General features: G+C 40.2%; 1 protein-coding gene across 3 annotated transcripts in view; it reads left to right on the top strand.

Moving 5' to 3' along the window:
• The window catches only part of GLRB (glycine receptor beta), a 112,984-nt gene that overhangs the window by 12,655 nt on the left and 83,371 nt on the right, over positions 1-16,958 (top strand). For 2 of the 3 annotated variants that reach the window (XM_065596483.1, XM_065596485.1), the window contains exon 1: positions 14,096-14,216. The exons of the other annotated variant lie outside the window; for it this stretch is intronic. In XM_065596483.1, the coding sequence (XP_065452555.1) occupies positions 14,181-14,216 (36 nt within the window). In that variant the 5' untranslated portion in view covers positions 14,096-14,180. Of the gene's footprint in view, positions 1-14,095; positions 14,217-16,958 lie in introns of those variants that run through there. 3 annotated transcript variants of the gene reach the window in all.

The raw sequence follows: 16,958 nt of genomic DNA on the forward strand, positions 1-16,958 counted from the left end.
TTTGCTAAATTTCAAACTGGTAGGAAAAAATTGTGGATACATTTTTAGGCTCAAATAATGTTTCTTGTTCTGAATTTCAGGGTCATTTAATTGAGGTCTTCAAAGCAGCCTAGGGTATATGAACACACATCTTCCATCCAAATTTAATTAAATTCCATTTAAAATTAAATTATTCTTCATTTAAGTAGTTTATTATGACATCAAGTATGCCATCAATCTTTCACTGGCTGAATGATTCCCTCTAAGGGAGTGAACACTTCATTGTGGAAGGGGTTGCTATGGAATATCTGGAATCAGCAGATGAAAATATTGTCAGAGCTAACAAAATTGTATTGGAGGCACTAGGATTCAGGAATGAAGTTAGCCCCTAGTTCAATAGTTACATTGAAACAGACGCACACTTCCAAAATAAAAAAAAGTCAAGATTTCTTCCATTTAAATCACGTAGGCCCTCTTGAAAAGTTTATCCACAGTCATTTAATAGGCCACTTGAACTTTGCAGTCTTTTCTCTGACCTAGTTCCTTCCGTAATAGTGACTAGGAAGGGTGCTTCACTGCCTTTCTGAAGCATTTCAGTATTACTCTTCTATGTCTACTGGTGTCTAAATAGGGAACTGACATTATTCAAAAAATGTACGGAGGAAAACTTTGGTGCCTGTTTTCAAGATTCTAGTGTGCAGAAAGTGTCTCCCAATTTTGAATAAAGTAGGAAATAATGTGCACCGATAAGTTTGGGATGAAATCCTGTAGCAGAGTATAGATCATTTAGGACCAAATTATGCCCAGTTACCGTGTGTGTGTGTGTGTGTGTGGAAAGAGGGCACAGGACACAAGAAACCCCATCAAGTTCATCTGCCTCTGTATCCAGGCAGTAGGCCAGCATAATCCTAGTGCTGGCACCCTAGTTCTTGCAACACTATCATCCTGTAAGGGGACAAGGCAGAATGAGGAGAGAGAAGGGACCTGTTGCCCCCAATTTCCACACCAGCCTGGTGAGCTGGCCAGATGCAGGGGGAGAATATTCTGCACTCTGCTGCTGGTACTGCAGCAGCCATACTGCTCCTGAGCCCTGCCTGAAGCACGGTGCGTTCTGAAGACCATGCTGAGATGGTACTCTCACTACTGTCAACGTAGGGAATAACCTCAAAAGCACTGTTGATCCCAAATAGTGTGCAAGTCTTTAGGGCAAGGACTGTCTCATCATACATTTTACACAGCCTCCTAGCAAAATGGGGTCAGCTCCATGACTGGGCTATTGCAATACAAATAATAATGAAAATAACAGTAATTCATTTATAAAAAATTTTGGCTGAAAAAAATTTCAATGAAAAATGGCTATTTTAAAAAAAAATGGAGACTCTTCTATGATAAGCTGAAAAGAAATTCAAGTGGTGGTGGAAATAAATATTTTTAAAATTTTTCCAAACACTTAAAAAAATTAAGAATCTTTGTTTCTATACAAACTTTTAGTTGAAAATAGTTATCTTATAAACAGCTATAGCTTTAAGCCTTGTTTTATTTTTCTCTGCACATTTTTTAAGGCCTAACATATGTCTGGGTCTGAAAGTACTGTTTGTATTGCTGTGTTCCTAAAAGCTGTGATCAAAATCAGGGCCCAATTGTGCAAGGTGCTGTGCAAATAAGATGAGACAAAGCTTGCTGAGAAGAATTGCTAAAGATCTTTATGGCTTTCGGTGATCTTATTTCATAATGATGGTACTGGAAGTAAAAGAATGGCCTTGTCCAATCCTTAACCCTGCAGATGCTTGTTTGTTAAATTCAGGGTCTCCTTCATGCATTAGCTTTGACTCTAATGGGGGCAAGATTGGACCTTGATTGTTGCAAACTGACAGCTTGATACAGCAAACACCAACACATGCTTAAACTTACTCCCATAAATAGTCTCACTGGAGTCAGGACTGGGGTGTTAGTGTGCATAGAAAAGATTCGACAATAAATTAGTCATGTATTAGAACTACTAAGTTAATTACATTTCAAACTACTGTCTGCAATGTCACACTTGCACAGAATGTTTTATTTTCTAATATTTTTTTTGTGTTCATATACACCAAATTGCTTGTACAGGTTTTCCTGAGTAGCTTAGGTATATTAATTAAAATAATTCATAGTAAGACACTAACTAAATAGATCAAATTCTTATTTTAATTAGAGGATAAACTACGGTGTTTCATGTTTCAGTGAATGATTTGGTATTCTTTTTCTCAGCAAAACCTTTTTCATAACTCTATGCCACTGAGATGGTGTGGAAGCAAACTTTTATTAACAGAATTTCCAATTCTGCAACACCATTTTAATCCTTTTAGAAAGAGGAAGATCCACTGGTTATTTGAATCTCTGGTTTTCTAACTTCATTTCAAGATAATGGTCTAAAGAAGCCAGTGCAGCCTGGATTTCTTACCCTCTTTCACTCCCACAGGATGAGCTTCCTTGCTTTTGCAAATCTGTATTCTGAATTCTATGTAAAAATTGACTGAGTTTTAAGAAAAAAAATCATTAAAAACAATGCAAGATTTGTTTTTTGTTTTTGTTCTTTTTGTCACAAAACTGTCAGAGCTTTGTTGATCAGGATATTGCTGGAGGGTTGGGCAGGTTATAAAGTGTGTTGCCTAAAGAGGAAACAGATGCTGGCAATTGTGGGTATATTGAGCAATTGGTATTTTTGAGCAATCCTTGTTTGTTTTTAGCTTATATGGTGATCTTCTGTGAGGATTCTATGGGCTCTGTGTTTGTTGCCTCTGTATGAGGCAAGGGGCCTGGATCAGTCATCTTTCTTTTTACAACCAGAAAGCAAAGAATGTCAAGCATATGTGTAATAATGCTGAAAAATATGCATCAATTTACAAATTCAGTAACCTTAAAAAAAGGTAATTTTATATTCATTTACCTATATGGTTTCAAGAATATTTGTAATTTCAATCAGCGATGGTGGAACTTTGTTGGGGAAAGATTTTTTTTTTAAATCTTCTAACATTCTCCCTCCATAACATTCCCCAGGCACACATCTTAACCACATGAATACAATTACCAAAAGTCCAGCAGCACATTTCAGCTCATATCAAAAAAAGTTTTGCTTGGTACCGTATCAAGGACTAATAAATAATGACCCCTCGGACAGATTTCTCATTATGCCATTGCTGAAGAAAGGTCACAGAACTAGCCTCCAATTTAATAAAAGTCCAAGAGTTCATATTTTCTTCTCGCAAATAATTTCTTCAGCTTAAAGATTACTGACAATGAAGATGTCTACAGCGCTTGTGTCTGAAGATTTTCCCTGGTTCACTGTTTAACAAATGAACAATTCCAATTGAATTTTAAGCTTTGAATAACCAATGACATGTTCATGTGATCTTTGATCAATAAACCTTTGTAGGAACATATGAACAAAACAACTTTGAAAAGAGTACCATCTCAAAAGAAGGTACTCTCCAGAAGTTGTGGCCCTTCAAATAGAGGAAAACAAAATACATTGTCTGAAAGGATGACTTCATATGCTATTGAGAAATAATTTTTACCATTGAAAGTGCATGGTTATTTTAATGGAAGATATGTGGATAATGCCTTTCCTTACAGTCCTCCCTCTCCACCTCCCAACTCATTGTTTTGACAATATAGGCTTCTGAAGTTGGATGGGCAAGGATCCATTGGCAATGGTTCATATAGGCACTAATGACATTGCATCACAGGATTTCTCACAGATAATGGATGACTTCAGGAAACTCAGGTGTGTGCTGAAGAAGAAAGTCTAAACAGTCTTTGAAATCAGAAGGCAGAAGATTCTAGAAGTAAACTGCTATCTAGGTAAATGATGTATGTAGGGTGGAGGGTTGTGATTTTTGTGGAACACTGGCCCACCTTTTATAACAGGTTTCAGAGTAGCAGCCGTGTTAGTCTTTATCTGCAAAAAGAACAGGAGTACTTGTGGCACCTTAGTTTCTTTTATAACAGGGGTTCTCAGATTGGGGGTTGGGACCCTTCAGGGGATCATGAGGTTATTACATGGGTAGGATGCAAGCTGTCAGCCTCCATCCTAAACCTGGCTTTGCCTCTCGCATTTATAATGGTGTTAAATATATAAAAGTGTTTTTAATTCATAAGGGGGGGGGGTTGCATTCAGAGGCTTGCTATGTGAAAGGGGTCATCAGTACAAAAGTTGAGAAACATTGTTCTATAAGAAATGGAGACTGTATTGCTTGAATAACCTTCACCTCAGCAAAAAGGAAACCAACTTTATTGGAGATAGGCTGGCTAGAATTGTCAGGAGAGCATTATCCTAATAATGGAAGGGGGAGGTAAAAAAAGAAAGATATGAGCACTCATTTAGCTGCAAATTGAGATGCTGAGAAAAACATTAATCATGGAACAATATGTCATGAAGAGAAGAAATTATTTAATTGCCTATCCAGTGGGGGAACCTCACTAACAAATGAGAACAATTAGAAGTGCTCATTTATGAGAATAAATTTGATCTAGTTGGTTTTACAGAATCCAGGTGGGATGATTCTCATGATTAGCATGTTAAAATCCATGTTTATAACCTATTTAGGAAGGACTGATGGGCAAAAGGCCTGAATGTCAAAAATGGTATTACCTGTTTCTGAGTCATTGGCCACCCAGAAGATGCTCTTGAATGCTTATGGATCTATATCCTAACAGATAAAAGCAGAAGATGGAGTATTTAGTTGGTGTCTGCAACAGACTTACCAAATCACACTAGGGAACGGGATGACCAGCTCCTTACACCACCATGTATGTATAGGGGGAGACAAGCTGCATGCCCATGGGGCACATAAATTTGAGTGTCATATGCTGGAGGTCTCCTACTCCCAGTATTAAAAGATCCTTGGAATTTATAAATATTGTAGATGACAGTTTCCTAACTCAAAAAGTATTGCATCCACCACAGGGAAATTCTATATTAGATCTTGTCTTGACAGAGAAGCTGATCACAGAACTAAAAATTAATGATAGCTTCATTAGAAGTGATCATAACTTGATCACATTTATAATGTACAAGCAGACTAAAGTCCAAAACAGCAATATACACAATATACGCTTTAAAAGGGCCAGTTTCACAAAACTAAAAAAAACAATTATGAGCCAAATCAGCTGGAAGGAAGAACTTAATCAGAAAAATGTGAATGGTAATTGGGAATCCTTTAAGAACACTTTACTAGATGCCACAACAGAGGGAGCACCATACTGGTTTAAAAATACTGACCTGGTTTAAAAGGGAACTGAAGGTAGCTGTTTATATCTTTACATAATCTCTAATAATATACACACAAACTAAAGAAAAAAGGCAACAGTAAGAAATATAAATCAGAAACTCAGAACTGTAGAAAATTGATAAGGGAAGCAAAGGGGCACAAGCACATCTATGGCCAGGAGAGTTAAGGACATCAAGGAGTTTTAAAAGTATATTTGGAACAAAAAGAATCATAACAATGCTATCAATCCACTCCTAGATGGAAAATGTAGAATGATCAATAATAATGCAGAAAAGGTAGAGTTCAATAAATTTATATTCTGTAGTGGGGGGTGGGAAACAGATGATATATTTTCCACTCTGACAATAACTAAGGATCATATTAAACAGCAGTTACTAAAGTTAGATATGTATCAATCAGCAGGTTCAGATAATTTAAGGCTGAGTTTTGAAAGGTCTGGCTGAGGAACTTGCTGAACCAGTAATGATTGTCAGTAAGTCTTGGAACAACTGGAAAGTTCCAGAAGACTGGAAGAAAACTAATAGTGTGCCAGTGTTTTCTTTTTAAAGGGTAAATGGGATGACATAGGTAATTATGGGTCTGTCAGTCTGATGTTGGCAATCAGGAAAGATAATGGAGCAGCTGATACTGGACTCTATTAATAAAGAATTAAGGGAGGGTAATATTATTAATCTTAATAAACATGGGCTTATGGAAAATAGATCCTGTCAAATGAACTTGATACCTGTTTTTGATGAGATTACAAGTTTGCTTGATAAAGGTATTAGTTAATATAATATACTTAGACTCACGGGCGTTGACTCAGTGGGTGCTTCGGAGCTGGAGCACCCCCCGGGGGGGGAATCATGGAATATTAGGGTTGGAAGAGACTTCAGGAGGTCATCTAGTCCAATCCCCTGGTCAAAGCAGGGCTAACATCAACTAAATCATCCCAGTCAGGGCTTTGTCAAGCCTTAAAAACCTCTAAGGATGGGATGGAGCTTCCACCACCTCCCTAGGTAACCCATTCCAGTGCTTCACCACCCTTCTATTGAAATAGTGTTTCCTAATATCCAATTTAGACCCGACCCCTCCCCCCCCAGCAACTTGAGACCATTGCTCCTTAGGCTGTTCTCAGTGATGGCAGATGACAGAACATCTCCATCCTCTTTAGAACCCCCCTTCAGGTAGTTGAAGGCTGCTATCAAATTTCCCCTCACTCTTCTCTTCTGCAGACTAAATAACCCCAGTTCTCTCAGTCTCTCCTCATAAATCAGGTGCCCCAGCCCCCTAACAATTTCCGTTGCCCTCCACTGGACTCTCTGCAAATTGTCCACACCCCTTCTGTAGTGGAGGGGGGGACCAAAACTGGACACAATACTCCAGGTGTGGCCTCACCAGTGTCAAATAGAGGGGAATAATCACTTCCCTCAATCTGCTGGCAATGCTCCTTCTAATACAGCCCAATATGCCATTGGCCTTCTTGGCAACACGGGCACACTGCTGACTCATATCTAGCTTCTCATTCATTGTAATCCCCAGGTCCTTTTTCTGCAGAACTGCTGCTTAGCCATTTCTTTTGGCCCAATCCTCCAATTTGTCTAGGTCATTCTGGACCCTATCCCTAACCTCCAACGTATGTACCTCCCCCCCTCAGCTTAGTGTCATCTGCAAACTGCTGAGGGTGCAATTCATCCCATCATCCAGAGCATTAATAAAGATGCTGAACAAAACTGGCCCCAGGACCAACCCCTGGGGCACTCCACTTGACACCAGCTGCCAACTAGACATCGAGCCATTGATCACTACCCATTGAGCCCGACAATCTAGCCAGCTTTCTATCCGCCTTATAGTCCATTCATCCAATCCATACTTCTTTAACTTGCTGGCAAGAATACTGTGGGAGACCATATCAAAAGCTTTGCTAAAGTCAAGATATATCACATCCACCACTTTCCCCATATCCACAGAGCCAGTTATCTCCTCATAAAGGCAATCAGGTTGGTCAGGCATGACTTGCCCTTGGTGAATCCATGTTGACTGTTCCTGATCACCTTCCTCTCCTCCAAGTGTTTCAAAATGGATTCCTTGAGGACCTGCTCCATGATTTCACCGGGGATTGAAGTGAGGTGAGCACCCACCAGCAGCCTCCCCTGATCAGCTTCTCCCCCTCCCTTCTAGTGCCTCCCACCCACCGCCATCAGCTGTTCTGAGACGTGCTGGAGGGGTGGGGAAGTGGCAAGGGCGGAGCATGCTCAGGGGAGGGAGCTGAACAGGGCGTGAAGAGGCGGGGCAGAGTGGGGCCTTGGGGGAAGGGACAGAGTGGGTGCCAAGCACCCCCTGGCTCACTAGAAAGTCTGCCTCTGCTTAGACTTCTGTAAGGAGTTTGACTTGGTACCATTTTGATTAACAACTCGAGAATGAAATAAAATTAACATGGCACACATTAAATCGATTATAAACCAGACCACTGATAGGCCTCAATGTAATTGTAAATGAGGAATCATCATTGAGAGGGTGTGTTTCTAGGGAGGACCCTCGGATTGGTTCTTTGCTCTATGCTAGTTAATATTTTTACCAATTACCTGGAAAAAAAAACATATCACTGATAAAGTTTACAGATGACATAAAAATTGAGGATATGGTAAATAATGAAGAGGACAGGTCACTGATCCAGAGCTATCTGGATCACTTGATAGACTGGAGCAAGCAAACAAGTAGTTTTAATATGGCTAAATTTATATATCTAGGAGCAAATAATGTAGGCTATACTTACTATCCTGGGAAGCAGTGACTCTGAAAAAGATTTGGGAGTTGTGGTGGATAATCAGCTGAACATAAACTTGAAGTGTGACTATGTGGCTAAAAGGGCTAATGTGATTGTTGGGTGACTCAACGGGGGAATTTCTAGTAGAGAGGTTATTTTTTACCTCTCTATTTGAGACTGGTGTGACCGCTTCTGGAATACTGTGTCCATTTCTGGTGTCAACAATTCAAGAACGATGATGAAAAATTGGAGAGGATTCAAAGAAGGGCTATGAGAATGATTAAAGCATTGCAAAACATGAATGATAGTGAAAGACTCAAGGAGTCTTATCTATTTAGCTTAACAAAGATAAGGTTAAGGGGTGACTTGATTAGTCTATGCCTATATGACAGCAAATACTTGATAAGGGGACTCTTCAATTTAGCAGAGAAAGATATAACATGATCCTGTGGCTGGAAATTGAACCTAGACAAATTCAGGCTGGAAATAAAACATTATATAACAGTGAATAATTAACCATTGGAAAAGCTTACCAGGGTCATGGCGGATTCTCCAACACTAACAATTTTCAATCAAGATTGGATGTTTTTCTAAAAGATATATGCTGTAGTAATTATTCTGGGAGGTTCTATGGCCTACATAATCACAGTGGTCCTTTCTGGCTTTGGAATATATGAAAAAACGTTGACCTTCATGACTTAAAAGCATTGAAGTGAGATGTAATTTCCATATGGAAATTACTTGTCACTAGTTGGAGCCTCTTGTATCATTTATCCATTGTTCTTGCACAGAAATGAGAAATTGTCAAGGAGAGATGATCTCTCTGGATCAAAGCTAAGAGCATACTAAATGCCTCATGGAAATGTGAAATCGGTGGGACACATACATTTTGACATAATATGCAATACATCTTAAATATATCCAGCTAAAACTATTCTTAACAGTAAGTAAAAATGCCTAGTGAATTATCTGAAGCAGAAGAATCATTTAGGAGTAGAGAAATCAAGGATGAATGGCTACTGAAGCAAAAGAAACAATAAAAACTATTCATAAAGTCATTGAAAGAACAAAACTAACCATTGTTAAAGTAGAATTCTTATGAGCCAGAAAGCTTATCATCTGGGAATACAATCTAGATATTAACCTGTTTTCCCTCTATGAGCTGTCTCAATAAGACTGATTTCTATGGAATGATATTCAGCAGTGTAGCCAGAAGAATCTGGTTACACGAGTAACTTTAAACTCCCATGTTGTAGGCTGATGACATATCTTATCAGTATGATGACAACTGTCTGAAGACATATGTTAGCTTAATAGCAATGATGCACATGGGTGTCTTGACAAGAATTACTAAACTATTGTTGCTAAATTTTCTTGTTGGGGAAAAATTTGAGTTAATCTGCATTCTCATACCCCTTTGGGTTTACCAAGCTGCTAAACAATGTATTGAGCAAAAGCAAATAAGATACTGATATTCCATTTACCTTATTAAATCATCATGGGGCTTTGAAAAATAACGAGAAAGAGCTCCCTTGAGGCATTTTAAACAATCTGTGACCCATATAAATACCTGTATTATATGCCTGCAAAACCCATTAGTCAGATCCTACGTTTCCATTTATCTAAAATTTGGCAATGTAAGCCTCTGAAATTCCATATCTTACCCCTGTGGAGCTCAGAATGCTCAGGAGCTGAACTTTTCCTTACCCAGCTCAGAGTTCATGACCTGTATGATGGACATGGGACCATATTTTATATTGTCAGGGATTGAACAGAATTGAATGTGAACAGAGTACATTGCTTTGCCAACTGTGGGAAGGAACTCCACATAGACAACTGCCTGCAACTTCTACGTTGTTGTCTTAGAAGTCATACATGCCCAGAGAGAAAGAGAGAGAGAGAGCATATGTCTTGGACAGATTGAATGAAAGATGATGAAAAAGGACATGTCCTCTAAGATGTACTGGTAGTGATTGTCCCACCAATGAATACAAGTAATTCCCACTGAATGGGGTGGTCTAGGCATACTTAATCCTGCCTCAGAATGGGGGAAATGACTAGAACACTTCCTGAGGTCACTTCCTGAGGTCCCTTCCAACCCTCCACTTCTACAATTCTATGAAGTCAATGGGAATTGCCTGTATTCTGTGGGTGGAGAATAACGCATCATAACAACAGTTACACTTTTATTTATTTATAATCTATGGAAGATTCTCTACTTGAGAAAAGACACTTTAGCTGATAATTTAAAGTCTTGAAAGCAGTTTCTTTATTAGAACTGGATTCACATTATTATAGGAAGACTTGCAATTTCAAGGGTTGCAGAAAGAACTAATTCATGATACCGTGTTTTGTAAAAAGAATTACATCACTTGTATTTTTGCTTTGGTCAATGGAAGGATTCATAGATTCCAAGGCCAGGACCTTTCTGACCATGTAGTCTGACCTGTATGCCACAGGCCATAGAACTTCCCCAAAATAATTTCTTTTAGGAAAAACATCCAATCTTGATTTAAAATTGTCAGTGAAGAAGAATCCATCACAACCCTTGATAAATTGTTCTAATGGTTAATTACTCTCACTGTTAAAAATTTATACTTTATTTCCAGTACTAATTTGTCTAGTTTCAATTTCCAGATATTGGATTACAGGATTAGTCAAGGACTGCAGTACAGAGTATATTCTCCATTGGCTCAACACGCCCTCCTCTCCCCCCCATTTTCAATTATAGGAAATCATGCCTCCTTTCCAAACAATAGACATTTCTTTAATATTTTTTACTATTCCTGTCTTTGAATACTGCCAATTGTAGAAGACAAAAGCAAAAACTATTTCTATTTGCATGTAAAAAGTCCTTATCACTATAGAATATGCTAAATAACTGTTTCTAGCTCTGGTGCAAATTTCCTATGTGACACACTCTCTGCCTCAGTTATCCCATCTGGAATGGGAGTGAGGGATGGGGGAATGACATTACTCTCCCCTGCCCAACAGGGATAGGTTGGTCTTTCTGCCCTTCACAATTCTTATTCATTGACACTTTATGATTGGTTCTTTCACTCAGGACTCATAAACAAGACAAGAAAGTATTTGGGCAGGAAAGGATTTTTTTTTTAACCAGATACTGGACCTTCTTTTCATTTTTGAAAAGTAGATTGGGCTGATTCAGAGGCAGATGATGAACATCATCGCCGTTGCCATGTGTTTTCTCTGACATCCTTATAAATAGAGAACTGTGTATAGTTTTCAAATAATGGCAATTTCTTAAACAGCTTATTGTTCCTGCCCTTGAAACGGTCTCCTGCCAACTGCAAGTGAAATGTTGTGGTGTAATGTGGTTTATTTAAATGTACAGAGGATCACAAACATTAAACACTAGGCCAACATTTCTAAACTGAGACAAAGTAGGTACTATGTTCCTCCTTCTCTTCCCTTCCCACTCCTCAACTGCAGGGGAATCCTGTGTGGGATAGAACAGATATAATGGCTTTACCCTCACCCTCCCCTCACAGCATCTAGCATAAGAGGCCTGGTTGGAGCACTTCTGTGTTTTGCCTAGTCTCAGAAGCTGACAAGGCTCCTTGGGGCTCTGAACAACTGAGTGTACATTATATTAGCCTTAAGGCTGCTCTGAATTATGTCAGAGGCTGGATCCAGGATCAGATTTAAAGCCACCTTTGCTCTGCACATTGTGTTCCTGTGCCAAGTGTAACTTGGCTGGAAGAGCATATATTGAGGTTTTCAAAAAGTGCTATATAATCACACAACCACAGTGACCCAAAGTCTGCCTTCAGTACTTCGCTTAATTCTATAACTTCAAAGGGAGTTACTTTTAATTTACACTGCTGTAACTGAACACAGATTTTGGCTTAGTATCTGGCTTTCTTTAAAATCATAGGCCCTGGTCTAATCCCCACTAAAGTCAATGGAAAATGAACTTTCACTGACTTCAATGGAGCGGATTTAAATCCATAAGAAAGACTGAGGTCTGGTCTACACTGGGGGCGAGGGGATTGATCTAAGTTAAGCAACTTCAGCTACGTGAATAACGTAGCTGAAGTCAACGTACTTAGATCTACTCACTGCGGTGAGTCAACTGCCGACATTCCCCCATCAACTCCGCCTAGCACCAGAGTCGATGGGAGAGTGCTTGGCGGTCAATTTATCGTGTCTAGACTAGACGCGATAAATTGATCCCTGCTGCATCGATCGCTGTCCGTCGATCCAGCGGGTAATGTAGACAAGCCCTAAGCTTGCTGCCAAGTGAGTGACAGTTGTCTTACAAATTGTGACAGACATAACCATTTATGGGCCAGGTGAACAGTTAAACATAACTGTAACACTAATTTTAGTGGAACAAAAAGTAAAAAATTAGACAATAGTTTCATTTTGAACTACATTTTTCACTATATACTTTCAAGTTCTTCTCAATGGGCAAGATTCATATAAGAGGATATATGGTCCCCACCTCTTGTTTAGGGTTGCCAGGCATCTGTTTTTTGACTGGAACGTCTGGTCAAAAAGGGAACCTGGCAACTCCAGTCAGCACTGCTGACCGGGCTGTTAAAAGTTCAGTTGGCCACCCACAGCAGGGTAGGCAGGCAGGGTGCCTGCCTAGCTCCCCTTGGCTCCCAGAAAGCTGCCGGCATATCCCTCTGGGTCCTAGGCTTAGGGATGGCCATGGGGGCTCCACACACTGCTCTCCCCACCACCCACAGCACTGGCTCCGCAGCTCCCATTGGCCGTGATTCCCAGACAATGGGAGCTGCGGGGCAGCACCTGCAGGCAGGGGCAGCGCACAGAGCCACCTGGCTGCGCCTCCACCTAGGAGACAGAGGGAGATGCTGACAGCTTCCTGGGAGCCGCCTGAGGTCAGTGCCACCAGATCCCGCACCCCACATCCCTTCCCATGCCCCAACCCCCTGCCCCAACCTGGAGCCTCCTCCCACACTCTAAACCCCTTGGTCCCAGCCCAGAGCACCTTCCTGAACCCCAAACCCTTCATCTCCAGCCCCATCCCAGAGCCCATACCCCCAGCTGAACCCCTCACACCCTCCCACACCCCAACCCCTGCCCTAGCCTGGAGTCCCCTCATTACTGGCCCCACTTTGGAGCCTGCACCCCCAGCCCAGAGCCCATACCCCCTCCCACACCCCAAACCTGGATCCTCTCCCACACTCCAAACCCCTAGGCCCCATCCTGGAGCCCACTCCTGCACCCCAATCCCCTCATCTCTGGCCCTACCCCAGAACCCTCACCCCCAGCCAGAGCCTTCTCCCCCTCTTGCACCCCAACAACCTGTCCCAGCCTGGTGAAAATAAGCAAGTGAGTGAGGGTGGGGGAGAGTAAGTGATGTAGGGAGGGTGATGGAGTGAGTTGGGCCTCAGAAAAGGGGCGGGACGGGGGGCAAGGGTGTTAGGTTTTCTGCAAATAGAAAGTTGGCAATCCTACCCTTGTTTCCCAATACAGTCTCTCTGCATCATCAGTTAGGGGAGAGCAGGCTCTGCAGAGCTGCTACTCCCTCTGCACAGACAGATAAGAAATAGTCAAAGCCTAGACTGCCCTTTCCCTTACACCCCAGAGGATGAGCAAAGCAGCTGAGCTAACATGAAGTGAGAGGGTAATCTGTGTTGACGTGGTCATAGAGTGTAGGGGAAACCAAAAGAAGTTTCCTTCCTTGGTTTATTCATGAGGTGATGCTGTTGCACTCACTCTATCTCAAGCAAAGCAACACTTTTGAGCTAGATCTTCAGCTACTATGAATTGCTGTCAATGGAATGACACCAATTTATACCAGCTGAAGATCTAGCCCAAAGTCTCACTCTTGCCTGTTATAATTAATGAAAATCTTTGCTTTTGCTAAAGGTAAGGAAATGCTTTAGTTCTTCACAGTAAGAGAATGAATTATTGGAGAAATGCTAAAGGAATGGTCACTTAAATTCCTCTCTTGGCACATCAGCAACATAATGTTCTCATGAAAGGCCCAAGTTTAATAGCTCTCAAAGAATTCTAGCTCGTTAAGCTAGTGAAAGCTTTGTGAGTCCCACAGGTGTCATGGTTAGTTTCTTGAGGCAGAAGTGCTAATAGTAATTGCTTTGATCTGAGGACTTGACCACCAGGTGTTTCAAGAAATAGTGTAAGTGTAATAAGTTTGTGTGGGGACTTTATTCTCTCATCTCCCTTAAATGGATACTCACAGCAGCCAACTACAAAGGAAAGAGGCAAGTATAAGTAGTCCAGTTTTGGGCAATTACCATTATCTTCACTAAGTATATTCCATTTGGCCTGATTTCTGGTTAATCAAATAAAAAGTTCTGTCTATACTTTATATATTTTCATTTGTTTGTTTACCACCTAGTATATTAACCCAATTGCTGCTCTTTTAACTTAAAAATAGTTAAATGACAGCTAACTAAAGCTGCTTTGCTTTAAAAGACAAGAAAACAAAAATTAAAAAAAAAAGCCTTTTATACTGCCAAAGATATTCTATAGTAAGGGCTTCGAGCTTTACAAAGCTATAGATCAAGGGGCCATAAGAAATAGTTCTTAAAGGAAAATACATCAGGTCATTTGTATGCTTTTACTAAAATAAACAGCTGAATTAAAAATCTTATCTTAATTATACTAGATGCAACAGGCACTGGGATGGAAAAGAAACAGATTTTTTTTCCATTTTCTGGGTGATTCATCTAACAACTGACTTAAAGATGCTTGGAGTACCCTTGATCTGCACCTGCAATTACCATTAAAGTTAATGGAAGTTACCCTTACATTTAGGGGAGAATAGGCCCTTGAATGCAGTGCATTCAATGTGCACCCTTTAAACTTTACACTATAGTTGTCTTACCAAACACCTTCACTTTTTTTTTTCACTTGCAGAATATGTACTCTGTTATTGGGACTATTATATATTATTTTACTGTAGATTTACACCAGGGTATAAAAATAAGAAAATTTTATGTGCTATATGCAACTTTATTGTCTCTTTTGGTAAGCAAGATTTTCATATATCTATACTAACATAAAGAAATGTCATTAAACATGACTAATGTATTAAAACACATTAATTTGACAATCTTCAGTAAATACTTAATTGACTGGTACATCATGTGAAGTCTAATTCAATTACACACACTGCAGAAAAACAAAGTGTGATACAGTAGAACCTCAGAGTTACGAAAAGATCAGTCAACCACATACCTCATTTGGAACTAGAAGTACACAAGCAGTGGGCAGCAGAGACCAAAGAAAAACAAGGCAAATACAGTTAGGGCCGGCTCCAGGCACCAGCTTAACAAGCAGGTGCTTGGGGCGGCCAAGGGAGAGGGGCGGCACCTGCAGAAATTCAGGGGCAGCAGGTCCCTCACTCCCTCTAGGAGCGAAGGACCTGCTGCTGAACTGCCGCCGCCGATCGCGGCTTTTTTTTTTTTTGTTGCTTGGGGTGGCAGAAATGCTGGAGCCGGCCCGGAATACAGTACAGTATTGTGTTAAATGAAAACTACTATTAAAAAAAAACGGGGAAAGTTTAAAAGAAAAAGATTTGACAAGGTAAAGAAACTGTTTCTGTGCTTGTTCCATTTAAATTAAGATGGCTAAAAGCAGCATTTTTCTTCTGTGTTGTCAAGTTTCAAAGCTGTATTAAGTCAATGTTCAGTTGTAAACTTTTGAAAGAACAACTAGAAGGTGTTTGGAACACTGAGGTTCTACTGTACTTTGACATAGCACACAATTAGAGACAAGATGGGTGAGGTAATATCTTTTATTGGACCAACTTATACTAAAAATCATGGACTGAACAGAGACACTGGATTTATGGCTTATTACAACTGTCTGTAACCCACTAACCCCCTCTTTTTGTCCTATCACTGCAGAGGTGTTGCCAGGCCACTCTACGTTGAATGGTCCCTTATGATATGTGCTAATTACTTATGTTAAACAATTCTCTGCAAAATAGTTACCGAGCTAAATAAGAACAGAAAAAGAAATGAAACAATCTGTTCCACCTTGCATTTTGCTGTGACACTGGGAATACATTTGCAAGACTTGAAGAAGAGCTCTGTGTGGCTCAAAAGCTTGTCTCTCTCACCAACAGAAGTTGGTCCAATAAAAGATATTACCTCACCCACCTTGTCTCTCTCATAGCCTGGGATGGACTCGGCTACAACTAAACTGCATATAGCACACAGTTGGTTTGGCTAAGCAAACCAAAGTCCCAGTCCTACAGCTGTCCAGAGTAGAAAACTTCCTTTGACTTCTACATGCAGAACAGTATTTAATCTATAAGCAATGAAATAAAACCGAGGCCCTAATCCAACAAAGCACTTAAACATACACTTAATTTTAAGATCATAGAACTATAGGATTGGAAGGCACCTTGACAGCCATCTAGTCCAATCCCCTACACTGAGGCAGGACTAAGTATTATTTAGACCATTCCTGACAGGTGTTTGTCTAACCTGTTTTTAAAAACCTCCAATGACTGAGATTCCACAGTTTCCCTAGGTAATTTGTTCTAATGCTTAACTACACTTACAGTTAGGAAGTTTTTCCCAATGTCTAACCTAAATCTCCCCTGTTGCAATTTCAGCCCATTACTTCTTGTCCTGTCCTCAGTAGATAAGTACAACAATTGATCCTCCTCCTCCTTATAACAACCTATTAAGTATTTGAAGACAGTTATCATGTCATCTCCTCAGTCTTCTCTTCTACAGACTAAACAAACCCATTTTTTTTTAGTCTTTCCTAATAGGTTGTGTTTTCTAGACTATTAGTTTTCTTTTTTGTTGTTGTTCTCCTCCAAACTTTCTCAAATTTGTCCCCATTTTTCCTGAAGTATGGTGCCCAGAACTGGACACAGTATTCCAGCCGAGGCCTTGTCAGTGCTGAGCAGACTGGATGAATTACTTGTGTCTTGCTTACAACTCTCCTGAGAATACATCCCAGAATGATCACTTTTTCTGCAA

This window comes from Chrysemys picta, chromosome 5, assembly GCF_011386835.1.
Source record: "Chrysemys picta bellii isolate R12L10 chromosome 5, ASM1138683v2, whole genome shotgun sequence".
In the NCBI taxonomy this organism is placed as follows: Eukaryota; Metazoa; Chordata; order Testudines; family Emydidae; genus Chrysemys; species Chrysemys picta.